At 38.6% G+C, this 27,404-nt stretch overlaps 2 protein-coding genes and 1 long non-coding RNA gene across 3 annotated transcripts; 1 reads left to right on the forward strand and 2 right to left on the reverse strand.

The window, feature by feature from the left end:
* Positions 1 to 632: 632 nt before the first annotated feature.
* Positions 633 to 9,805, reverse strand: chrnd (cholinergic receptor, nicotinic, delta (muscle)). Its single transcript, XM_037757686.1, has 12 exons — positions 9,748 to 9,805; positions 6,953 to 7,098; positions 6,773 to 6,817; positions 6,567 to 6,676; positions 5,542 to 5,697; positions 4,917 to 5,026; positions 3,386 to 3,586; positions 2,673 to 2,784; positions 2,415 to 2,529; positions 2,074 to 2,284; positions 1,513 to 1,631; positions 633 to 1,015 (listed from the first exon to the last, which is right to left on the reverse strand). The coding sequence occupies exons 1-12, from the start codon at positions 9,803 to 9,805 to the stop codon at positions 833 to 835; spliced, it is 1,566 nt and encodes a 521-aa protein (XP_037613614.1). The 3' UTR covers positions 633 to 832.
* On the forward strand, positions 3,924 to 10,717 carry LOC119481015. Its single transcript, XR_005205057.1, has 3 exons — positions 3,924 to 3,934; positions 6,459 to 6,463; positions 10,587 to 10,717. It is a non-coding gene; the product is annotated as an uncharacterized LOC119481015 (long non-coding RNA).
* A 19-nt stretch (positions 10,718 to 10,736) lies between these two features.
* Positions 10,737 to 27,333, reverse strand: cip2a (cellular inhibitor of PP2A). The gene is made up of 22 exons (XM_037757685.1): positions 27,037 to 27,333; positions 25,994 to 26,096; positions 24,650 to 24,797; positions 24,149 to 24,261; positions 23,236 to 23,330; positions 23,042 to 23,138; positions 22,761 to 22,883; positions 21,605 to 21,750; positions 21,451 to 21,526; positions 19,781 to 20,023; positions 18,308 to 18,470; positions 18,068 to 18,215; positions 16,577 to 16,676; positions 16,367 to 16,485; positions 15,238 to 15,406; positions 14,741 to 14,815; positions 14,449 to 14,559; positions 13,903 to 14,099; positions 12,985 to 13,098; positions 12,802 to 12,884; positions 12,104 to 12,243; positions 10,737 to 11,418 (listed from the first exon to the last, which is right to left on the reverse strand). Exons 2-22 carry the CDS (start codon positions 26,093 to 26,095, stop codon positions 11,269 to 11,271), a joined length of 2,712 nt encoding a protein of 903 aa, XP_037613613.1. The 5' UTR covers position 26,096; positions 27,037 to 27,333; the 3' UTR covers positions 10,737 to 11,268.
* Between the last annotated feature and the right edge of the window lie 71 nt (positions 27,334 to 27,404).

A 27,404-nucleotide genomic window follows, 5' to 3' on the forward strand; every position in this document is an offset into this window, starting at 1 on the left:
ACAGTGACAAATTAATAGCCTAAAATGATATACATGTTGTATTAGGTAAAAGCGCAGCTATGAGTTACAGAAGAGTTTCAGCCATTGTTTCATTTTAGGTTTGTTGTGAGAATATTTCAATAAAAATAATTGAAGAAAAACAATCACAGATTCTCATTTTCCTTTTTTTTTACAGAAAATGTCCTGAAAATGTGCCAAACATTTGGAGCTACTTTTATTTCTGTCCTGCAGATTCACTCAAGAAGCCGCCTTATTTAACATGCTGTACTTTACAGGTATGAAAAGCATCAAAATGAGACATTATTATTGTTTTCAGCAGCAGTTACATGTTTGACGATCAGTCCGAAGAACTCAGAAGTCCAGTTTTCGTTGTGGGGTTGCCAGGTTTGTTCGCTGTAGCGAGGCTGCCCTCATCAAAACTACCAGGCCTGAACTACGGAGCGAGTTCCATATACGATGAAGGTTTACAAATAAAATCTTAATCATTAACAAATACCATTTTTAATATCTATCAATTTAGCATTTATAAATGGTTATTATAATGTGTTTTGAAAACTGTATTTAAAGTGATTATAACGTACGTAGGACTGGATTATTTGACCCAAAACCAGACAACAGAAACAAACACCAAATCAAAGACGTCTGCCGACTGTGAATGTTTATTCAAACCACACAAATTAAATTAAAATAGCAATAAACTGATTTCGTGATTCACTTCAAATTTAAGTTAACAAAAAAAAACACAATAAGCTTCCTGGAAACAAACAAAAATAATTATGAAGCAACAAACTTCCTGATCTAAACACGATGTGTGTGTGAGTGTGTGTGCGTGTCACAGCAGGCGTGGGTTCTCCTCTCTGTAGTCGTGTGTGTCTCCTTGAAAGGGCAGAGGTGGAGGGTGGTTACAGATCCCCATCAGGAAGATGATGATGGTGCCGAAGGTCATCACCGGGGTAACCAGGAAGAGACAGAGGCGGTCCACCGTACGAGCGATGCCGCTCCAGTTATCTTTCTCCTGTGAAGGGAGCGAATCACATACTTGTTTTACACACACGTTCTGGGGCTGTCACACGTTAACGTCAAAGATTTGTTTTAACGCCACTAATTTCTTTATCGCATTAATGCAATCGATCTTTCGGAGGTTGTAAGGTTTAAAACTAGAGTGAAGATACTGGCATCATATGAATGCAAAATTTTGGCGTTGTGTTGTTAATTGATTTACAATAATAAATATATACATACATTTGCATAAAGCTGCATATGTGTCCACTCCCATGTTGATAAGAGTATTAAATACTTGACAAATCTCCCTTTAAGGTTCATTTTGAACAGATAAAAAATGTGTGATTAACTATGGACAATCTTGCAATTAATCGCAATTAAATATTTGAATCGACTGACAGCCCTAAATAACGTTAAAGAACAATATATAAAATAGCACGAAGAGGATGATAATGCTTTCCTCTATAATGATGTTCTAAGACAACCATGAACAATCAGTTCCCGTCTCACCTCGTTGTAGTCGTTCTTGTTGCGCATGTGTTTGATGATGTAGTTTGCTCCGTCCACTGCCGGCCTCATCTCTGAATACAGCTGATCGGTCACACCTCCCTCGTCATGGGGCTTCATAACTACACAAAAACACAGAGAGAGAGGGAGGGTTAATAAATCTGTGATGACGTCTCTCTTCGAGGGAACTGGACTGGACTAATCTGGTACGTAGTTAGAAACTTTATTGTCCATGTTGAGGAAAATTATCTTTGGCTTCAGCACATAATAATACAGGACAATAATGACAACAAGCGACACACAAACATGTTTTATAATACATAAATACAGTAAAAATAAACATTTTATGAAAAGGTACAGTGTGTAGGATTTGGTAACATCTAGTGGTGAGGTTGCAGTTTGCATCCAACAGAGTTCTCCACTGTTCTCTCCTCTCTCTGGGATAATGTAAGTACACATCTTAACAACGTATATATCATCGCTCTGGTCGTTTTTACTCATTTTAAAGTGGGAAAACCTCCATATGACACCTTTAATAACATTCATTGACATTACTGGACGTACTTGCTGCGTGCGTGGCTCGCGCCGTCAGTCCATGCCTCTCTGACTGTTTCTCGAACATCAGCTCGCTGCGTGACTTGACGCTGTAGTACTCCTCCGCCGAGGCGATGTAGCCCACCGAGCTGGATCGCCGTGGCAACGCTCCGTCCCAGTACGGCTCCTCTTCGGAGGGGCGGGACATACGCAGGATGCGGGGCAGCCGCTCCAGGAAGAACTGGAGGACGAATAACACAGCAGCACGTTTAAAGTCATAATGTCCGCACACACACACACATACACTGGAGTATATGTGCGTGTCTGATGTGTATTAAGTGTGTGTTAAGATGAGCGTGTGTGTGTGTTACCTTCTTGGTCCAGTCAGACATGACGTGTGTGCTCGGTGTCCTGAAGTGCAGGTTGAGGACGACCACACAGTTCAACACCACGATCGTCACCAACACCATGATGAACATCAAATATCTGAAACACACACACACACACACAGATATCTCAAATTATCACTATATATATATACTAAATAACTAAACGATACTGTATGCCAACCAAATGTTCACCTGATGTTTCCAGATGTTGTTGTGGTTGTGTGTGTGTGTTTTTCTTACTTGACAATAAGTGGAACAGACATGGACGTCTCCGGCAGCCTTTGAGAGATCAGCAGCAGGAAGACAGACTGAGCCAGCAGCACCGAGATGGACAAGGTCATCTTCTCACCACCTAACCACACACACACACACACACACACCAGTATAAACCAGTTTAAGAGCCCAGTATGTGCAGGTGAGCTCCTTTTAAGATGTTGTGCTTGTTATAAACAAAACAGATTATGAAAATAGATACTAGGGCTGTCAAACCATAATAACGAAAGTAAAAAAAGTGTGATTAATCACGATTAACTATGGACAATCATGCGATTAATCTCGACTAAATATTTGAAATCGATTGACAACCCCTAGATTAAGAAAGTGTGTGATAATGTGAATGCAAGGTTAATAAACTTTTGCATTTAATCTAAACATGAGAACAACAAATGTCAGAAAATAGTGAAACATCTCAGTTCCTCAAAGTCCAAGGTGATTAAATGTCTTGTTTTGTCCAAAGATATTCAGTTTAATAGGATATTAAACAGAGAAAAGCGGACGATCTCCATATTTGAGATGCTGAAAACAGCATTTTCTGCCATTTTTGCATGAAAAATTACTTTAACGATTAATCGATTATTTTCCTTTCGATTGACTAATCGATTAGTCGACTAATCGTTGCATCTCTAGTACCATATAAGTCTAATAACCCATCATCATAGTGAATGTGCACTGACTGTCAGCGGGCAGGTAGTAGACGAGCGAGGCCAGGAAGGAGATGAGCACACAGGGGATGATGATGTTGACGATGTAGAAGAGGGGTTTGCGTTTGATGACCAGGTAGAAGGTGATGTCCTGGTGCTTGTTGCTCTCCATGGGAATGTGCTTGTAGGTGTTTCTCTTGGCCGGCCGGTGGCTGATTTCCCACTCGCCGTTCTCTGTGGAAAAGCAGCGAGGAAAACAACACGAATAGAGAATGAGGTTTAGATGACTAAGATGGACTTACTCCCGACAGTTATGCCCCACTAACCCTGATGTTTCCCAGAGGTCATGTCCTCAGGATTGTCTCTGGAAATTGGGAGATTTTAACAACCTGGGAGAGAGTGTCTTGTGGATTTTTAAATGTTGATATTTAGAATATTTTCACCTTGCAATCAGACAGAACTGGAACCATTATCTATACTCTCTTCAAAGCCACCAGATTCCATTGACAGAAACAGTAATTTTACCTCTCAGAGCACAGGAGTTGCCGGTCTACCGCTGCCTCGATCGGTTAGTTTATTTGTGTTATTGTGTGACGTTCGGATTCACCGAAGTCGCACAATAACACAAATAAACTAACTGATAGAGGCAGCGGTGAAACACAGCTTTATTAATAGGTGCTAAACACTAGTGTAGCTGGACAAATATGTTTGGCAAAAGGCTGTGTTGTTTCTTAAATCAAAGCGTTCACACTTTGTACAGTGAACATTTTAGGACATCTCAGCGTTCTAATCTGGATTTTTTATGCATTCAGATGTGTCATATTCACCAGTACTTTTACAGTCAATAACACCATTAGATCCGGCGTTACTTCAAAGTAAGGCTGGGTGATATGGATAAAATCAAATATCACAATATTGATATTGCAACGATGTTGTAGGGTTGACCATTGGTGCTTTTACAAAATATTTACATTTATTTTTAATAAATAATCATTAGTAATGTGGATATAATGACGAAGTGGGTAAAGACAAAAAATAGAACAGCTGGAACAGTCTGGTAAGTTCAGAAAATGACATCACTTTACTGTAATGCAGCCTCTAAAACTGGGAAAAGACGACACTTGTGCCATTTTACAATATCCAAAATCTAAGACAATATCTAGTCTCATTTCACGATATCGATATAATATCGATATAATATCGATATATTGCCCATCTCTACTTCAAAGGTGAAAAGTTTCAAAAGTTGTGATGTGTGCAGATGTTTTTAAAAACGTCAAACGTATAGAAAATTATCTTATAAATTGCTTTTGCTCCCTACCCTTTTCTATATATATATAAAATATATATATATATATATATAAATATAAAAGTCAGAAAATGATAGTGATTTCAACCACCCAATCATAAATGCTAACATTTATCATTTGACTGACACATGCTGCAATCTGTAGCACCAATAAACATAATTTTAAAATAATTATAATAGAGTAAAATAAGCAAATGCAATGATAAGATGTTGTGTTTTTATTCATCTGGAACCTCTGGTCGGGAGGACACTTACCCGTAAAGCTAGCAGGGTCGATGATGATCCACTCCACCGTCCATTTGCTGGTTTCGTCCGCTTCTTCTTTCAGCAGCATCCTGATCTCTTTGGCGTTGTAGGTCAGAGAGCTGCAAAGCAACATGGGAAATTGAAAAATAAAATCTGATATGCAGTATCCTGAGGAAAACTTACACTGCATATATTTGCTAAAAAAGAAAGACACATTTGCATGAAAAAGTATTTTTTGCTGTCTGCGGTTGGTCTAAACTATCATGTGATTCATTATGATTTCTTGGCTAAAACGTATTTGTTTAAACATCCTTGCTTTTACTTTGCTGTAAGCTCTTGATTCGTTGTTTGGAAGCTCAGCTGTCTGACGTTTTTTTGTGGATTTATACACCTAACCATTTAAAAATATTTTTTTGACAAGTATAATCCAAATACGGTTTTAAGTATTCTGATAAGTTGAGTATTTAAAGGATATTTGGACACATAAATGACATTTTTGTCAAAGTAAACATGTAAACATACTGTACACGTGTCTGATTTCCGACCAGTTTATCAGTGCCTTAAATGCACCACGGTCTTTATGTAAAGCCGTAGACGAGACAACACATGACGCTGTCTGCTTTAAGCGTCTTACGTGAATTTGAGCGTGCAGTTCTGCCAGTCGAAGGGGAAGTAGTTGACATTGATGGAGCAGGAGGAGCGGAAGATGGCGGGAGGTAACCAGTAGCAGAGACCAGTGGAATCCACCAGTACATTACTGTAGTAGGCCACCTGGAACTGGGCATCGTTACTGGTGGGGAGAGAAGGCAGGTAGGATTACAACACACACATACGCATAAATACATACATACATACATACATACATACATATATATAGGTGGTTACAGTGTAGTTACAGGAGAGGTTGAACTAAATATACTATACTACTGTTCTGGAGCTTTCAGTCATATCATATGTTTGCATGGCCGGGTAGTTCTTAAAGACCTCAGAAACAAAATAGAAACTTCATGACAGCTGGGCACCTGCAGATGAATATCATATGATATGATCAAAAGCTCCAGAACGCACCATTATTACAAGTTTCAAGTCTCTGCAAGTTGAGTTTCATGCAGTGCATCCAAAATGTAGACTTTAAGACATTCAGCCCATCTTCAAGACAAGACTGAACTTGTAAAACGTTGCAGCTTAAAGCCTACAACATAATAATGGTCAGTAGTGTAAAACTGGCATTTTTGAGATGTATAGTTGAATATCATCTGCATAGCGTGTTATTATCTGTACAAGGAAAACAGAAGAGGGCCGAGGATCAAACCTTGGGGTACACCACAAAGCAGAGTTTCAGATGAAGAAGCATGTGTTCCCCCAAATGTATAGTTTTATATCTAAATAAAATCACAAAAAGTTTCCTTTTGCTATGAAACACTACAGACTGGCCAGTTTCACAAGCTTTTTCTGTGTGCCAACATCCCTCGATTATTCTGGATTTTGAAATATAAAAATAGTTACTTTTCAATGCAAATTTGGGCTGAAAGCTCTTTAAAATAATAAAAGTAATTGTATCAGGTCGGTATAACAGAAGGGCATTACATTTATTACAGGTTTGGAAGGTTTTCTATCTCCACACACATGTAAATAAACAAGAAGGAAACAGAATCTCACTTGTTCTCCAGCACAATCTCCGGCAGCCACACCATGTTGGTCGGCAGACGAAGCATCTCGATGCCGTCAAACTCTGTCACATTCCACGACAGCCGGTAGTCAGTCCACGTCTATCAGCGGACACACAAACACATCAATAGTTATCGGACATAAAGCACTCAGGAAGAAAAAAGTCAATGTAAAGTGAGAGAGTAACATTTACTCACATGATCTATCCATACGTTTGTCAGCAGAGTCTCGTCGACTTCTTTCTACAAATGAAAAACAACTAACAGATTAGAGGAGGACCAATTCTTTTTCTATGACATTGAAGATTTGGAGACGTGCTCGCTGCTATTTTCTATTTTGTCTTAAACCACAAACAAAAGCACAAACACGGTCTGTACCAGAGAGATGAGGTTGGAGAGCGTGAGCGCGAGGTAAACGTCGACGGCATCCTGCTGCCTCTCAACTGGACGCAGCTCTTTGATGTATCCTTGCTCTTTTATCAGGTAGTTGATCAGACGCTCCTCCTCGTTCCTGCCCCAGCACTCTGACACACACACACACACACACACACACACACACACACACACACATTTTAACACTCATAAGTTCACGTTTACGTCATCAAAACGTGTATTTCTTCATGTTTTCAAAACCACAGCCACAACACATGGTTGGAGAAGGTGAGATTTCATTTTACAGGTCCACACATTTCATGGTAATAAGGTGATAATTAGCAGGTAAGCTATTTGAAATTTCTTTATAATTACTGCCAAATTACCCCTCCAAATATTTACCTCCAAATCTATCGAAAATTACTTTTATTATAAACATGATTTAATAATCATATGCTAAAATAGCATATAAAGGTTAAAATAGGGCCCTAAGGCTTGAGAAGCGGTTGCTCTTCATCGGAGGTGGAAAACTAATAGAAGACACTTCTGATCAGGCACAAATCTCACTGAACTGACTTTTCTTGGGACATTTTTCAGACTTTTTTTTTTCCCTTTTCAGACATTGTTTAGACTTTTTTTTCCGACATTTTTCAAACTTTTTTTCCAAATTTTTTTCAGACTTTTTTTTCAGTCTTTTTTTCCAACATTTTTCAAACCGAGTCTTTTTTTCCAGCATTTTTCAAAAAAAAAAATTCAGACTTTTTTTTCAGTCTTTTTTTCCAACATTTTTCAAACCGAGTCTTTTTTTCCAGCATTTTTCAAAAAAAAAAATTCAGACTTTTTTTCCGAATTTTTTCAGTAAATATTGGGGTAATTTGGCAGTAATTCCAAAGAAATTTAAAATAGGTTAATTGCTAATTATCACCTTATTACCATGAAATTTGCAGACCTGTAAAATGAAGTGTTACCAAGACGACATAAATATGCAAATCCAAAATAAGCCGTGGAGGAACAGCATTAAAAACATTTGGAACAACTAACTTAAACCATAGATTTTTCTATTCTATTTCTATGTTCATGTATCAACAAAAGGACTCCACAGACTGATAAACTCTGAGCACAACGCTATTGTTTTCACTCAATTAGAAATTCTAAATCAACCAGGACTGAAATCTGAAGGACACACACACACAGGAGGAAAACAAACAGCGTCTGAGAGTGTGTGAATGCTTTCATGCCGGTCATGTTTCAGGGTATCACGGCAGCTGCTCTGTACTTCAGAATACTACACTGCTGCTGTAATACCACCTGCCGTGTACACACTGAGAGTAACTGGCAGACATTTCCCCTCTAAACACACTTCCAGTTTACCACACGGCCATGTTTGTTTGTTTTTACTCTCAGATTTATTGACTTTTAATGGAATCAAAGCCGAGTCCGGGTCGTCCACTGATCTGATAACATGAAGTTTCGCAATTTTAATCTTTTTACTTATTTCTGAAAACTAATTCTTCATTTAAAGGTTTAATGTAGCGCTGTAGCACCTGAGGATTATTTTCATTATCGATGCCGATCGATTAGTCGAGTTAGTGGAATTTCTAACTTTAATACAATACCTTGAGAAATATTGATATTTGATGCTATTGTCGATACCACACGGAACATTTGACACATTGAGGCCATAAATAAAGAAATCGCAGCTGGTACCCGTGTGTCAATACCGTTTAAATATTCAGTATTGATATGTATCGATACTAACAGTAGATTAGTCTATAAAATGCCATAAAATAGTAAGAAATGCCTGTCAAATGTTCCTAAAGCCCAACTTCACATATTCAAACTCCTTGTTTTGTCCAATTATTATAAAAGACTAAGAAAACTATTAAATATTGACATTTGAGAAGTTGAAACCAGTGATTTTCTTGGCATTTTTGCTTTTAAAAAAAAGGGACTTTAAACGATTAATCAGTTTTCAGAGTAATTTTCTGTCGTTTGACTGACTAATTAATCGACTAATGACACCCAGAGTATATATAATTTCACAGAGAAGAGCGTTTAAATATTCAGTATTGATATGTATCGATACTTTGATATTTTTGACGACACTAGATTAGTCTATAAAATAGTAAAAAATGCCTGTCAAATGTCCCTAAAGCCCAACTTCACATATTCAAACTCCTTGTTTTGTCCAATTATTATAAAAGACTAAGAAAACTATTAAGTATTTACATTTGAGAAGCTGAAACCAGGGATTTTCTGGAATTTGTCTTTTAAAAAAAGGGATGAAACGATTAATCAGAGTAATTTTCTGTCGTTTGACTAATTGATTAATCGACTAATGAAAAATTATTATCCAATTATTGTAGAAGACTAAGAAAACTATTAAATATTTACATTTGAGAAGCTGAAACCAGTGAATTTTTGCTTTAAAAAAGGACTTAAAATGATCAATCAGAGTATTTTTCTGTCGTTTGACTGACTGATTAATCGACTAATAACTCCCAGAGTTTATATAATGTCACTGAGAAGAGCTGCTTTCAGTGCTTGCAAGCTATTAAAGAGGATTTTCTAACCTTGTAAGCAAATAATTGAGGGGAAAAGTGCAGAAAATCTTTTATGTTTTAGCATAAAAATACAATAAATAGAGATATTTACAATCAACACCACATATTTGCTGCTTTAATACTAAACCAGTCAGTATGGGCCTTTATAAACACACGTCTGTAGATCACTCACACTTTGGATAAAAGCAGTTTTACAACACAGGTTAAAATCCTGTGGGTGAAACAGAAGTGACTCACCAGCTGAGAGCAGAGCGAGCAGGAACACGGCGCTCAGTGCTGCACGCTGAGGCTTCATGGCTGACTGGCGGAGAGAAGAAGAAGAAGTCCGGAGACCTTCTGCCAGCAGAGTCGGATAAGAGAGAGTGACAGGCAGCAGCTGCAGAAACACAGAGGAGAGAAAATAGAAAAACACAGCCGGCTGCCGTCACCTCCACTCTGCACGGGGACAGGAGGGAGGTCAGAGACTGGAACCACATCACAACAAACATCTCAGTTAAACCTTTTTTAAAGAGAACATATTAAAGCTCAGAGTCATGACAGAAACATCATTATAAACTCCAAAAAAACACCAACTCTCTTTATATTTCATTTTCTTTATGTACATTTTGGGACACATAAAACCGGTTTTCAATAACAATTTGTTTGATATGTTTTACTGGTTAAAATGATCTTAAATTTTTTTTTTTTTTCTCCGTCTCCCTCATTAAAAAATTCAGAATCTATGAATATTTTGAAGGTTTAAAGGGACTGTTTGTAACTTTTTAAGCGTATAAATGTACCGGGTCGGGACACATGCGTGCTCGCATATGCGCATTCGTGTGTAGCCGCTGCCTCTCCTCCTCTGCCTGCTTGCCTTCACTCATACACCGCGCGCGTTCTCGCTCAGCTCGCTCCACCTCTAGACGTGAACGCGCGCTCACTCCACACTGCAGAAGAGTTAGTTCAGCTCTGAGAATATCTAGTGAATGTACAGGGGACGTTTGTGCAGAAATAAATGCTGCAGCTCCTCCAGACCAACAGAGGTTTCCCGTGTCTTGTGAAGTGACGGGACTCTGCAGAGAGTTACCTAAAAAAAGCAAAAAAAAAATAAAGTTAAAATAACATATGGGATTAAATCTGATTTTGTTGGGGGGTAGTTGGCACTATAAACCAGTGGCTCCAGCCAGCATGTAAACCACAAACAAGTATTATATCTGCTCTGAATCTGAATCATCAAAGGCAAACACTCATTTCATCTGGACTTAGGAATCCAGCATGAATACAGATCCATCATTTATTTACCAACAATAAAAACACAGACACATACAAAGACTTCAACATGACTGACATTAAAAACACAGGTTTAGTATATTTCATTAACCCCCTGAGACCCGCGGGATCACGGCCATATCTATCATCATGTTCTAAGCCCTTGTACACTTTCACAATTTATTTTAATTGATTCATTTATTCATGTTTGTTTTTGATTTATGACTAGAACAACTTGACACACAGTGCTGAGCTGCATCTCAAATTAATCTCCCAGCTTTCAGATGATGTCCACCACTTCTATGTGACATCTGCTGTTGACCTGCCATCTCCTAAAGATCCCTGTACCCCCCTAAAAAAGACTAAAATGTGTCTGTTGTGGGTCTCAGAGGGTTAAATATAATTAAGTATAAAAAGTTCAATAAATTTAAAAGTTAAGATCATAGTCCATAAAGTTTTTTTTAAATGTGTGATATTCCTTGGTCGCTCATCTGCATCGCCGTGCGTTCCTCAGAGCGACAGGTTGACGTCGTTCTTCTTCACGTTGCCGCTGCTGAGGCTGTGGATCATGGCGATCATGGAGGAGTGTTTGCTCAGCTCGTCCTCCCTCTGCTTCAGCTTCGTCTCCAGCTGGCTCTTCTGCAGCTCCAGAGACGACGCCTGGAAAAAAACATCAAAAAGGTTCAGTCTGAATATTTATTCATGCCGGACGTGGTGAACATCTCTCCTCATTCGTCATATAATAACTAACTTTGTGTCCTTTAAGTCCCAAAACTGAAGGAACTTTATCAACATTAACCATTGTTAAGTGCAGATAAAAGGAAACTTGTAATTTCATGACTGTTTTCTTATCGCTGTCTTCTTTCTGACAGATCTTTCTTTTACCTCGAGGTTTAACAAACCTCTTCTGTCTTATTGACTTAGACTAAATGCAGACTATTTAAATAACTCACTTTCTTTTCTTCTTCTGTCTTGATGCTGTGTAATATTTGAATGTTCAAAGAAATGACTGACGGTGGCTCACTTAAGATAGTACTGAGTAACAAACTAATATCTTTAAATTCTGACGCAGACCTCTGCTAATTAGTGCGCTTTGATACAGACTGAATGAATGAGGAAATAAAGCAGGGTGTCTGGCTCTGTAAGAGGGAGGAGACCGAGAGAAACTCAGGGTTTGTTGAAGAAAATGTGCCAGTGAGCAGGTTAGCTTCACATAGTTTAAGTTACCCCTCATCTCAGGCTTAACTAACTCAGAGTTTTTACTAATCCCGCTTTCTGAAATCTGGCTTCTGATGCACCATTTAATGTTCATCTGGCTTTAAAGAAACGCTCTCGTCTTCATCACCTTGATGCTGACATCCTTCCTGGCCTGCTCCGTCTTGTTCAGCTCCTTCCTCAGAACATCCACCGTCTCCTCCAGGTCTCTCCTCTCTTGATCCTTCTCCTTCAGCTTCTCCTCCTCGGCACGCAGTTCACCACGCAGACCTGACGGGAACGAGGCAAAGCATGTAGTGAGGCAGAAAATGAAGGTGGAATGCTGGGAATTAAGGTCCTGGGATTTCATATTCCGTTCTGGCTGAATGGTAGGGGAACCCAGGAATTTAACCTCTGTGAGGTCAGGAAAATAGAAACCACTCAGTACATTGGTGCTCCTAGATGTGACAAGTGTAGTTTTGGCTCGTTAGAGTCAGCTGATGCCTAGTGTGAATGACTGTCAGTCATTCAACGACCTCACAGAGGTTAAATTCCTGGGTTCCCCTATCATTCAGCCAGAACTGAAGAAGCTTCTTGGATGAGAAGTGAAACGTCTTCAAGAATCTAAACCAAGTCCAGTTGCTATTGATTTAACCCTTACTCGGATACCATAACCTGGATGACTGAGAACCTTCACAAACATATAGCTATAATAGATTACTACCGGAAAAATGAGGCAGCGTGAATTTCCGTCAACTCTTGTGACTTTGAACCACAGAAATTGAACAAACACTAAAGTAGCGCAAAGATTAAACATCACAAGCGGAGTGATGTTGATGTCAGACCAACCTGCGATGTCGCTGTTCTTCTGCTGTAGATCTGAACGGAGGGATCTGATCTCCTCCTCTCTCTCCTTCAACACCGACGCCGTCCTGAGAAAGACACAGGATTTAGAAGATGGTGCTGCTACCTGAACCTTTGACTGAACGTGATGACTGAATGCAGAGATACATTGTGTGTGTGTGGATTTACTTTTCGTGCTGCAGTTGAAGCGCTTCGTGGTTCTTCCTCAGAGCGTCGCTCTGTTTGGTGAGCGAGATGTGAGCCGTCTGCAGCTCCTTCAGCAGCCGCTCGCTCTCGTTGAACCTGAACCGGAGATCGACATGTTAGACATTTAAAAAGGACTGAACATCCCAGTAATCCTGCACACACACACGTGATGATGACGCCCTTCCTACAGTGTGAACCTCAATAGAAAGGTTGACTGTTACATATGGGTATCATGTGTAGAATTGATATGTGATTATAGCCTCTTTATTATTCTGATGGAATGTTTTTGTTAATAAAACTAAGACATTGTGGGTGAAATCTGGTGCACTCTGTGTTGCTCTCAAACCATTCATTTTCACCCAAAAACCAGAATAGACTTTGGTGCCTAAGGAGTCAAAACAAATTTGATCCCAGTCTATGAGGCTTTATCTAAAACTGTTGAACTGTTTGTGTTATTATTCTGTGATATGTCAGAACAGTTGAGAACACATGAACAAATAGCCCATATTTTACTTTGTTTAGATCAACATCAGGATTTTCTTTTGGCTGCCTAATTTCAGGTTCTCTGCAGTGTTCCACAAATTAAATTAAGACTTTTTAAATGCGATTTAATACATTTTTCACAGTCGTATCAGTCAGAGAACAACGGAAACCCGGTAGGGACAAAAAGGCCTACGATTAATTATTAAGAGGTTGGATTCATTGATATTTATATTACAGTTTTGTCAGTACTTCCCAGCTGCATATAACAATAATTCCTAGTAATATAATTAATCAATTAAAATGTTTTGAGAGAGCTAAATTCAATGTTTTTTTTAGACTTTTCAAGACCTACAGATACACTAAATGTATCTGAATCCGTTGCGTGTTTGTAGTAGGCCAATCTCTGCTGCCTCTGACCTGTTGAGCAGGGCGTTGTAGGCTCCTTTGAGGGCCTGGTGTTCCTCTGAGTCCTGCTGCAGCCGGGCGTTGTGCTGCAGCAGCTCCTCCATGTCGGCCTTGGAGCGCTCCGCCTCCAGCACCTGGTTGCTCAGCTCGCCCTGCAGATCCTCACGACGACGCTCCGCCTCCTTCAGCAGGGAGCGCAGCTTACAGGCCTGCAGGTGAAGACACACAGAGGATATGGATGGTGAGACGGACTAGACTCTACCTGCCCCGTGGTTTGTATGTCATAATAAAAAAGAATGAGTATTAATGAAGATAATTCTGAGCATTGTGATGTCTAACTTTGTATCATATTCCGGCATCATCCAAGATTTAAATCTGAGACCTTTACTCCATACAGAGCTGCTGGCGGTTAGAAAGAATGCAGGTTTAAGGCACTTCAACATTGACTTCACTTCTCAGACCTGGGGGGTTGACCACTGGTTTAGTGTAATATAATAGAAAAGGAATAACTTCAGCCATGTTCCTGTAGCCCTTTTTGTGTGCAAGTGTGAATGTTACCTCGGCATCAGCTTGAGCTCGTTGGAAGCGATACTGAGCGATGAGACGGTCGGCCTGAGAAAGAGCCAGAGCCTTCGCCTCCAACAAGTCCTGCAGACGACTCTCCTTAGACTGACGGGGAGACACAAACAGATATTACTGTCCAAATAAACTGAATGACTCTAAAATCAATAAAGACTCATCAGATGCCAGAAGTGTTGTCATGTCAGAAGAAGATCAAATATTCTAATTTTAACATCTAGTAGTATTTGTCACAGTAAGTTCTCTTCTTTCTTCTTATAAACGTACTCACCGCAAATGTTGAGAGCTTCTGTTCGTAAACATCGATGATCTCCGACACGTGTAAGTCCTTAACCGGTTCCTGCAGCTTTAAACAACACATGGACATTAATGAAACACAGATACGGTTAACAGCTGAAAGCACAGGAAGCAATAAGTTCATAGGAATACTTTCACCATGAAACTTCCGTACTTAAGTTACGCCACTTCCGTAGTTATTTTAACCTAAACCACGATATTTTCCAAAAGCTATCCAAGTAGTTTTTGTCATGTAACTTCCGTACTTAAGTCGATATTTTCCTAACCTAACTAATCAGTTTTATTTTGAAAAGATTGGAGCAGAAATTGCTAAACATTCGTAGGAAAAATATGAAAAATAAGTTTTGAAAGTCGTGCTGAGCGTCGTGAAAAAAAAGGGTAATTTGTGTCGATGTACACGAATCAAATACATTTCATTTCGTGACTATTTCACAAACTGCCGTGAGACTATGTTGGACATACACACTTTACCTCTAAGCCGTTCTGTATCTTGTCAGCCAGACTGTGGACGCTCCTGCTGGAACCACCGGAGGAGTCCAGCAGGCTGCAAGGCGGGACTTCCTGCACTGCAACACGTTTGACGGACAGCTCAGCCTCCCTCTGGCGATAGGCGTTGTTGGCGGCCATACTTTCACCCAGACTTTAGAAATATGGTTTGATTAATGGAGGGTGGGAAACTGGCAACTACTCTGTTTCACAAAGTATATTCACATAATCCATTTCACCACCAGCAGATACTAGGTTTTATTTAATTGAATGATTCAACATTGGTTCAACAGATGCTAAGACAACAAAGTGAAAAATAATAGTTTAGCTTAGTTTTCACTTTAAAATAAGTTATTTCGATGAAGTTAATAATTTAGATTTACAATAGATATATTTTAAGTAGGGCTGTCAATCGATTAAGAATATTTAATTGTGATTAATCACACATTTCTATCTGTTCAAAATGTACCTTAAAGGGAGATTAGTCAAGTATTTAATACTCTTATCAACATGGGAGTGGACAAATATGCTGCTTTATGCAAATGTATGTATATATTTATTATTGTAAATCAATTAACACAAAACAATGACAGATATTGTCCAGAAACCCTCACAGGTACTGCATTTAGCATAAAACAATATGCTCCAATCATAACATGTCAAACTGCAGCCCAACAGGCAACAACAGCTGTCAGTGTGTCAGTGTGCTGACTTGACTATGACTTGCCCCAAACTGCATGTGATTATCATAAAGTGGGCATGTCTGTAAAGGGGAGACTCGTGGGTACCCATAGAACCCATTTACATTCACTGATCTGGAGGTCAGAGGTCAAGGGACCCCTTTGAAAATGGACATGACAGTTTTTCCTCGCCAAAATTTTGTATAAGTTTGGAGCATTATTTATCCTCCTTTGCTTCCTAGTATGACGTTTGGTGCAGATGGATTCATTAGGTTTTCTATTTTCATATGATACCAGTATCTTCACTAAACTTCACTTTAAAAGCCCGCTACAACCTCCAAAAGATCGATTGCGTTAATGCATTAAAGAAATGAGTTAACTTTGACAGCCCTACTTTATATAAATGTGTTTCTTTTTTCCAGTGAGTGACTCACATCAGAGAGGGGAAGTCTGGGAGCGGTGTAGCCTCAAACAACAGAGAGAGTCCCGTCTGAACACGCTCTCTGTGGTGGGACGTCAGGGCCAGAGAGAGGGGGGTCACTATCCTCTGGTCCTGACAAATTAAAGACAGAGTGAGAATAAGAGGTCACAGAGAACGGGACAGAAAGAAAAAGATGAAGCTCAGTGGAGGTGTGTGTTTGTACCTGTAACATCCTGTAGAAGCTGGTCTCCATGTCCTTCACCTGTTGTCTCAGTTTGCTCATTAACTCCAGAGTCTTCAGCAGAGCGTCTGCACACACCTGACTGAAACACACAACTTCACCTGTTTGTACCAAGATAATTTACTGAAGTAAAAGTAGAAAGATCACAGCATATAAATACTACATTACAAGTAAAAGTTTTTTTAGACTTTATTATTATTATACTATTAGGTTATTATTATTACTTGTAGGATCTATTTCTGAGTTATGTATATGACACCCTAATGGTCCAGTAGGTGGCACCCTTGTGTTGCTGCAAAGTAAAGAAAGCAGCTTGTTACTTTTTTCTACAAACAGATTAGAGCGGTGGTTCTCAAACCTTTTACATCACGTACCACCTCAGAAAATATTTGTCTCTCCAAGTACCACCATTATGACCGATGTTAAAATACAGTAGCGTAGGCCTACCCTATTCAGCAAAGCACAGTTCACGCAGGAGGCAAATTTATTCCTAATAATAATATTACTTATTGTTGACTTTTGTCAGCCAAAGCCACGCTGTACAAAGGGGTAGCACTCGAGATGGCACTTAAACTCTTCTATAAAACCATAATAATAGTAATCATAGTTTAGCTTGTGACTAATCGTGGATGTTTGCACGCACTACTACCCAACTACGTATAGCTGCTACGTGGCGGGGTAGTAGCGCGTGCATACGTTTTTGTGTTTGAAAATAAAAATATTACAGCAAAGCCAAAACTTATTTTAAATCCAATTTCAATGATGTCATGGTTAAGGTATTCTCATTTGTAGTAGTATTTTGATAGTATTATTTGTTTTTGAATTAATTTTATTTCATTTTTAAAAAATATTTCAGAGATTCCTCCACGTACCACTAGAGGGAGCAGTACACGTACCATAGTTTGAGAACCACTGGATTAAAGTATTTAAATTGTAAAATAAGAGAATAAGAAAAATGCAGACAAAAATAACATGCGTTAGTTTAATAAGGAACTTGCTGTTAAACACATGCTACCTTTAAAAACTGTATGATTAACCCTGTATTGTCTTATTAATGACTACTGCAACTAATGTTAATTTTCATTATGAGTAATCTTATTTTTTTTAATTTATTAATTGAATAATGCTTTAGTCTATAAAATGATCAAATCATCTGGACAACACAGAGATGTCTGTAATTTAATTTAATTTAATTTAATTTAATAAAGATCAATTGCTCCATAAGTGACAAACTGATGTTTAAAAATGCTTGATTTCCATCGACTGCAATCTATGAGGATAGATGATACTGTCAAAAATGCAGTTTTTGAGATGAAATTATGAAATGTACCACCCTACATCTACCATGACCTCAAAATGCTGTCATTTATTCTTATGAACATTGGAGCTTTCTTTAGTAAGAATTTGCAGTAGCTGATGGAGCCAATGTTAAACTTCTAAACGCATCTAATCAGAACTACATCATCCACTCACCTGAGATTGTTGTCAGAGCCGGGCGGGTGGCAGGTGAGGGGGCTGTTGCTATGACAACAGGAGAGGAGGGATTCGACCTGCGACAGGCAGAGCTGTGCGCTCACCTGATGGGACACCAAAGATCTGGTGGAGTCCTCGGCGCACAGGAGTGAAAGGAGTTAAGGCTTCAAAAACCAAACACACATAAATAAATAATATAACAGAGAGACAGCAGATGAGGTTCAGTCAGGTGAAGGATATTGAGCAGCAGGCTGGTGACATGTGTGATGCGGTGGCAGTGTTTTCTCAGGTGAGCGTCTCCCTGCGCAGGATCGAGGCCCCTCAGCAGCCCTAACAGGACGGGAAGCAACACTTCTACGAAGCTCAGCACACATTCAGACACACTCTCTGCTCCCAACGCCTCCTGGACGGACAGAGAGGAGGACACATGGACAGGAAGAGGAAAAGAGACGTAAAATTAGCAGCTACAAATACAGCCTGCACTTATACTTCATGTCAGAAGTGCATGCAAGTTTGGAGGGTAAACAAAGACAACAACTAAAAGAAATTATGGAAATAGAGGATTTCTAAACCGTTTTAAACTCATCTAGTGCTGGAAAATGTACAAAAAGAAAAGCATTGAACCAGAAGAGTGAAGGAGAAAAGAGGAAAAGAGTAGGGTTGGCTGTCAATAGTTTTAGATACAGACAGAAATATGTCCGTAACACTGTAGTCTGGTGGCTTTGAAGAGAGCGATATAACAGCATCAGTTCCCTGTCGGAAAGGGCTGTCTGACGCTGAGGTGCAGCAGAAAAACATATTTTAGCCACCTAAATAAATCAATATCAGTTTAAATTTAGAATATTTTCACGGCTTTACCTCGTCATCAGACAGCCCTTTCTGAAGGGGAACTGAAACCGTTATATTGCTCTCTTCAAAGCCACCAGACTCCATTCAGAAAAACAGTAATTTTACTTCACAGAACACGGTAGTTGCTGGTCTACCGCTGCATCAATCGGTTAGTGCTTTTGTGTTATTGTTTGACTTTCTGATCTGAAGAAACGCGGTGTCCACAACACGTACATTAGCTTAGCTTCCGTGCCGATACTATGATGGATAATGGAGCCGCCCTTCAATGATTAAATTCAGAATTTCAATGATAGACTTAGACAAAGTTTTTCTATGGCTGCTTGTGTTTCATCATATTCCTCAAAATAAGGAAAAAGGATTGTTGTGGTATCAGAACTTAAAATCAGGTCTCATATCCGCACTAGAATCAAAACAGTTCAAACAACGTCCCGGTGGCGTTTGACACACCGACTATGTAATCACAATTTCAAGTCCAGCCAGGTAGTTTTGTTGTATGTCATCACATCGTCATGTTACTATGAAATACAGGCAAAAATGCAAAGCAAAAATATATTTGAAACATCATGTGTTATTTTAGTTCCCTAAAAATAAAGTAGATTGGCCTACAGACCTGTGCACACTATGAGGTCAAAGCTCATATGTTTTATTGTTTATTTTAATGCAAATGTGCTGAATTTATATAATTGGCGTATAGAGCTGCTGTAATATTGGCACAGACAGCCACCTGAGGCCACCACAGGTGCAAGTGCTCCATATTTTTAGCCTTTGGTTAAACCACTACACCGCTCTGCTGCTCCACACCAGCGGACTGAAACCTCTTTGAAATCCCTCAGTGACTAATGTGTGCCCGTCATGCTGCCATACCTCCAGCAGCTCATTCAGCAGCTGCAGGGCCTGGAGCGAGCAGGACTCGGCGCCCTCTACAGGCGAGCTCAGCCACTGCACCAGGGCGAGCCCGGACTCGGCTTTGCGTCCGCCGTCCAGTCCAGCCCCCTGCCTGCGGCCCGCTGCTCTGAGTTTGTTCCCCGCCGCCGGTCTGAAAACGACCTCGCACAGCAGCGAACGCAGCCCTGAGACGCTGCACATGGCCAGGAGGAGCTCCAACACCTGCAAACAACACAGATCAAGATTAAATCACAACTATTCTGACAGTTTATACACCAAATGCTAAAAATCAATCAGAAAATATTCAGCATCAGTTTGTTGTACCTGTAATACTGACAATTGTTTTTTGATACCTCATAACAAATAACTGTAAATAAAACTAAGTGGGTAAGAATCAGATATCAACTCCCAGTACTTGACAGTTTAAATTCTTTGAGGTGTTTTCACTGCGCTACAGCTCATTTTACATCGTCACATTTTCATTAGAGCAACATCAAGAATGGCTCGTGGCCTTTACCGTCATCTACTTCTTATAATTGTAGACCAGTTTTAGGCCATCTACAATATGTGTTTTTTAGAGTTTATTATATATAATTATACCTTTCCTTTTAGAAAAAGTATGATATTGCTAATCTTCTTTTATCCTTTACTGTTTGGGGGGTTTTACTGTAAAGTGTGTTTTTTATTTTACTTATTTGTTAATTATTTTTTACCAAGATTTTCAATATCAGTATTACTATCCGTCTTTTATTTGAATTTGAATTTATTTATTATTTTAATTATTTGTTTGTTGTTGTTGTTATAACTATTATTGTTTATTTATCTTTATTTCCTTTTTTTTTTTTTACTTATTTGTTAATTAATTATTTTTTACTTAGATTTTTAATATCAGTATTGCCATCTCTCATTTCATTTTTATATTTAATTTTTTTTATATCTTTATTTTTGTTTTATTTATTATTTCTCTTTATTTACTTTTTTTAAAGTTATTTGTTAATCAATTATTTTTTATTTAGATGTTCAATATCAGTATTGCTATCTCTCTTTTATTTAATTTTACATTTTTTAATATTATTTTAATTTCATTTATTTGTTATTATTGCTTATTTGTAGTCTTTTTTACGTAATATTTATTATTTCTCTATCTCTTCATGTATTGAGGTATTTACCTTTGTACATTTATCTGTCTGGAAATGGGCATTGAAACTTAAAACCTGAACTGCCCTCAAAAATGAAATTAACAAAAAGGAGTTTATCACCTGTGTGCTGCAACCTATGGTTGTAGTGATTTTAAGAACCTCTTTTACAAGGCGTCCTAGAGGACTACGGCTTTGAGACACTGGCTGTGAAATAACAACATCTCTGGTTTGAGTCTGGCTGCAGACATTTGTCACCCCCTCCCCTGTCTCTCCACTCATTTCCTGTCACTGTTCTACTGTCCCCCATCTAAAGAAAGCAAAAAAAATACTTTTATGAACTTTCACCACAAAAAGCCGGTCGCTGGTTACTGCAGAGCCTCACATTAAAACATATTTGATGCACCACACAACTGACACATTTTAGACACCTGTGACTGTTTCAGTGGCAGTGGGAAAGTTACTCAAAGATATACACAATAATGTGTAACATGTAAATAAATGAGTGTGCACCTTTGCTGCAGAGTCCGGGTCTTTTGATTGCAGCAGTCCTAACACTTGAGACACACACGCTGAGAAGTGCTGATACCTTCAAATAGAGAAGTGGTTTTAATTTCTGGTCAAGCAAACACTGCAGTTAAACGCTCCGTGTGAGAAACGTGCGTACCTGGTGAGGTAATCTGCTATCTTGGGGTTCTTCAACAAGTCAACCAAAAGGTCAACAGAGTATTTCCGTGTCAGGGTGCCGTCGCCGTTCACAATGATGTTGAACACAAGCTGGAAAGTCTGATGGATGTTATTTGCGTCAAAGAGCTGCAAGAAATCACACACAAATAAATACAGAGAGATGAGGGGGAGTGTGAATGGAATCAAGCAGCGTGTCTAAAATTTGTGTATTTTCACAGAAATAGAAATAAAAACTGAAGTGAAAAGGAGAACAAACACAAAGAAGGAACAATTTGTTGTTTGTGCTGTCGAGATAAACAAATAGATTTCTTAGCAAACTAAAAGAGAAAGACACTATAAATAAATAAAGCAACAGTGTTTTCTCATAAGTGAGTCCTATATAAAATATTTGACTACTGGTTGATCTACATTTACTTTATTTGATCCCCCAGTGTTTTATGATCCCTGTGTTGTTTTTTATTTGTTTTATCTGCTTTGTTTTCTGCAAATCACTTTGTAACCTTGTTAACAACAGTATGAATAAATGAAGGGTTGTAAAATGCTGTTAGCTCGACAGCACAGCATGCAAGTTTAATAGGGCTACACTGTTAATAGACAAAAATGTAATACTGTTAGGGCTGCAACTAACGATTAGTTTCATTGTTGATTAATCTGTGGATTATTTTCCTGATTAATCAATCAGTTGTTTGGTCTATAAAATGTCAGAAAATGGTGTAAAATGGGGATCCGTGTTTCCCAAAGCCCAAGATGACATCCTCAAATGTCTTGTTTTGTTCATAACTCAATGATGTTCAGTTTACTGTCACAGAGGAGTAAAGAAACCAGAAAATATTCACATTATAGAAGCTGAAATTGGATAATTTTTACTTTTTCTTTCTAAAAAAAAAAAAAATACTCAAACCGATTAATTGATTATCAATAATTATCGATTAATTTAATAACTAATCGATTAATCGTTGAGGCTCTAAATACTGTACTGTACTTATTTACAAAATGCAAGCTTTCTTTTGAAAGTGAGGGAATCCTCAGCATCAATATCTCTCTTCATTTGAGAGAGAAAGGATAAAATAAAGATGCACAATATAATTTTGGTTTTGAATGCGAGCAGATCCCAGCAGCGAGTGTTTCCCACCGACCTTCTCTCCGACCTTCTCATTCAGAGTGAGGCTGGCCAGGATGGACAGCGTGAAGACTACCACAGTCAGTCTGTTGTGAGCCAGGAAGTGGATCAGAGTACGGTAGAACGGCTTCACGTTGTCCTGCAAGAACACACAAACACATTAATACACAAGTTATCTAAAACTAGCCACAAGCTCATAGTCTTTATGTTGAGGTTTGTCTGCCGTGTTAAACTGCGATGTGATGCTATTTTCCAGACAGACATCTTGTTTAAGTTACTGTATTCAGTCAGACTCACCAGAGACTTGATATGACTCTTCACCGTGTGGTTGTCTCGACACAGGTTGGCCATGAGGCCGAGGCATGGCATGATGAGGTCGTCATTGTGAGACTGGCTGCGGCGCAAAAACCCCAAAGTAAAACGGTTAGTTGAACGTCAAAAACACACATCCTTCAGCTTTTTTAACTCATACTGGGAGATGTGGTTCTCACATATTGGTCATGAGGAAAGCGATGAGCTCGTGGATGTAGTTTGTAGACTGGTAGACGCGAGTGTTGTATGTCAGTTTCTGCAGCACCTGCAAACACTGAATGATACACGACACAATATTACGACAAATTATATATTACTGAATTCACCATGAATAAGTCAGGGTTTTTCTTGGCTTAAATTATTCAAAGATTGTAACTCCTCAACAATTATTACCAATTAGTAAAGTTAATTTAAACATATGCTAGGTAACATCTGCATGCTCTGCCTTATTTTGACAACAATAAAACATTAAATAAGCAATTAAGAAGCTTTGTTAAAAAGTTAGTAAAACAATACATATCACAAATAGAATTTTTAGAGACCATCGGTTACTCAAATGTTCAAAGCATTTTTACAATGTAATATTTAAAATGTATACCAAAAATATGCTTAATACAGAAGAGAACGCATCTTTGGGAATGACTGCCATAGACTGTATCAGCTTGACGTCATCTATTGGTTTGCGGTCTACGGTTTTGAAGCCTCAAGTTTGTAATTTTGGACGTTTTTAGGTGACCAAAATGTTACAGCTAGCTTCATGAACTGAAAACACACCGACAATTTATGGTCTATTTGACTCTAAATGGGACCATCATTTACTAAATGAACATCATGCTGTATTGAAGAAGACTTGAAACTAGAGATTGAGACCATAAACTCATGTTTACAATGTTTACTGAGTTAATAAATCAAGTGAGAAGTAGGCTCATTTTCTCATAGACTTTATATACAATCAGACTTCTATTAGCAACCAGAGGAGTCGCCCCCTGCTGGATATTAGAAAGAATGCAGGTTTAAGGCACTTCAGCATTGGCTTCACTTTTCAGACCAAGAGGTTGCCGCCTGGTGCTGACCCACGAGGGATGGACTTACCTGCAGTACCAGAGGCTCTCCTGGTGTGGCGCTGTGGCAGTGGATGACAAACGCCAGAGTGCTGGTGAGGTTGTAGCTGCTGTGGAGAATCTCCCGACTGTCATCATCACAGGCTGAAGGAGAGAGCACATAATGTAGGTTGGTTCAGATTTTGGTTCAGAAAGAGCTGGCTGTTCAGCTTTCTCCCTCAGGAATCAGTCAGCTGATGACCTTATAAGAATCACAGCTTCAGAGCAAAGTGAAGATAAAATGCTTTTTATAAACTGGCTGATTTGAGGATTTTTAGTAAATTGTGACCTTCAACCCAGCAGCAGAGAGATGAATGAGATCCTCTTTGTGTCGTCTGTGTCAGGAAGATTTCCCAAAAGCTAACTGGGTAACAAGCTATCAAATTGCCAAGATATAAAATCGACACTGGCTTCTGTTCCTGTGTGATGTCACCAGGAAAAACTGTCATTTAAGTTATGGTGCATGTGTGGTGTGATGTACGTATGCATGTACCTAGTCGTGCCAGCAGGGAGATGATGGAGCTCGTCAGGGTCGGGCTGGCGTTTGGGTTTCCAGCCAGCTCCACCAGTCCACCTACACACTCACAGGGCAGAACCTGGCCTGAGGACAGCAGCTGGTCACATTTGAGGCCTGACACCTCCTGCAAACACAACATGCATATATATATATTATCATATATAGCTCATCTCTATATAATCATACCAATGCTCATTGAATGGCAATTTATATATTGTATTATTATTAGTAAGTAATATGTTGTACTATATATTTACATTGTATGGATTCATTACACATGGAGGCCGGAGCATGCCAAAATAAAAAATAAAAATAAATAAAATAGAAATGTGTAAAGAAATGTATAAAGAAAAGAATACAGAAATAAATAAGTTTGTGGAAATAAATAAGAGGTAAAATGAAAAAAATGACAGAAATTAATAAATAAATAAATGCATAAATACATTCAAGAATAAATATAAAATAAATGCATTTCAAAATTAATAAAAAGAAATAAATAAAAAGAAAAATTAAACAGAAGTGTAAATAAATAAGGGAATTAATATAAAGATAAATAAATAAAGAAGCAAATTAAAAAATAAATATCAATTTATGTCACATTTTATCCATTAATTAATGGTTACATTTATTTTTAATATTGTTTTTGCTACATTTAATGACATATTTATCGAGTTATTTATTTTTTAATTTGGCACTGCCGATGAATAAAGTATCCATCTATATATATGTAATATTTCATCTCCATATGTAATATTTCATCCCTATATTTAAGCTTCTGCACTATTTTATGTCTTAGATTCTTTTTATTTATTTGCTTGATTTTCTTTTTATACATTTTTAACGAGCATTGACGGGAGGGAGCCTGAGATCTAAGATTTTCATTGCAAACAACTGCATCTCTGTAATTGTTGTGCATACATACCAGAAATAACATGAAACTTGAGATTTGGGACATTTACCAAGTTTGGGTCAGGGAGGCTCATCCTTCTGATATGGTGCACTGCATTTATTTGTTTTGAAATTAGATAAAAAGGCTTTTGTTGGTATATTTTTGTTTTTATATTATTGTATGTTAAAACCTCATTAGTGTTTTCAGTTATTCTGGCTGATGAGACACCCTTGATGCCAATTTACTGCACAAAGATGTGCACTGTTTACCAGCCTCCTTGAGATTTTTCGCACCATAATCACCCTATTAACTCTGAAACCAAACGTGTTCCCTTGGTATGATCGTGGTGTTCCCTTGGTGTGGTTATGGTGTTGCATGGCTGTTATGAAGGGTCATAAGATCAGAGTATTGATGCAGACAGCAGAGCTCACCTCCACTTGTTTCTGTAGCTGCGCTGCGTTCTGCGCTGTCCGGCCATCTCTGTACTGCTGGATAGCCAACAACAGAGACTTCAAACACGTAGTCATGTCCATCCTGTAGGGCAAAACTGTTAGCTGTAAGGTTATGATGGTGAGACAACACATTCACTTGCAAATCTATGCTTTTAAAGCAAAGTAACTGACGTTTAAAAATAAAAAGCCCTCAAGCGTTTTTTTCTATGGACAGAATTCCTTCATTTGTTAACACGAGGCTTTTATTCTGAAATATGAGCAGTCAGTGATGAGGAATTTGAAGTGACTTGGAGAGCTCCATGAATTGATAAAGTACGGGGTTTAAATCAACACTTCCTGCTTTCATTTTGAAAAAAAAGAGGCTTTTATTCTGAAATATGTGCCGGCGAGCGCGCATGTGTGAGCGAGCGCGCATGGGATCCCGACTCGGTAGATTTATACGCTTAAAAAGTTACAAACAGTCCTTTTAACACGAGGCTTTTATTCTGAAATATGTGCCGGCGAGCGCGCATGGGATCCCGACCCGGTAGATTTATACACTTAAAAGTTACAAACAGTCCTTTTAACACGAGGCTTTTATTCTGAAATATCAGCCGGACAGTTTTCTAGAACATGCAGTGACGTGGAGAGCTCCATGAATTAATATAGTACGGAGTTTTAATTGTGGATTATTACTATTGTTTCTTTAACTTTCTCTGTCTAGAATAAATATAAATCACATTTATCATGAAGTTAAATGGCCATTAAAAGGCAAACTCTATGTTGAAAGAAAGGGCTGACAGCAGCAACAGAAACGCAGCTGGTGTGAACGCCCGACGCGTGCATGACGCAGCCACCACGCGACGCGCTGCTGACGCTGCCGGTGTGTCCAGGCTGTAAGATGCTAACGCTAGCTAGCTAACAGTCTCATAACAACACATTAAACTAACTCCAAAAGCGACTGAACATGTTCGACCACTGCTTATATATTTCAAACGCTTATATGTGATATGTTTGGTGGTTGTTTGTGTGTAGCAGCCTACCTGAGGTGCTTCTTATTCCCGAGAAACAACAAGAACCAGCCGGCTACACAACAACAACTACAGCTACAGCTAGCGACAGACTCCCGCTCCAGCTTCGAACGGGACAGGAACGGACCATGTACGAGAAAAGGGGGAGACAAGCTAAATTAAATCTACATCGATAAATCTTATATTGATTCGAGTATAATAAAAATAAATATGTTCTATTACTATATTAGTTCTAGTTTCAAATCAAACAATATGTAAAAGTTTATTGTGGGTTTATTTAATAAAATTAAGCGAACTAAAAATGCATTCCCCCCTTTTGCATATCTTGGGACGGGCCACGCGAGGAGGACGTGACGTAAGGGGTTTGGAGCAAGAACCAG

Source organism: Sebastes umbrosus, chromosome 21 (genome assembly GCF_015220745.1).
Source record: "Sebastes umbrosus isolate fSebUmb1 chromosome 21, fSebUmb1.pri, whole genome shotgun sequence".
In the NCBI taxonomy this organism is placed as follows: Eukaryota; Metazoa; Chordata; class Actinopteri; order Perciformes; family Sebastidae; genus Sebastes; species Sebastes umbrosus.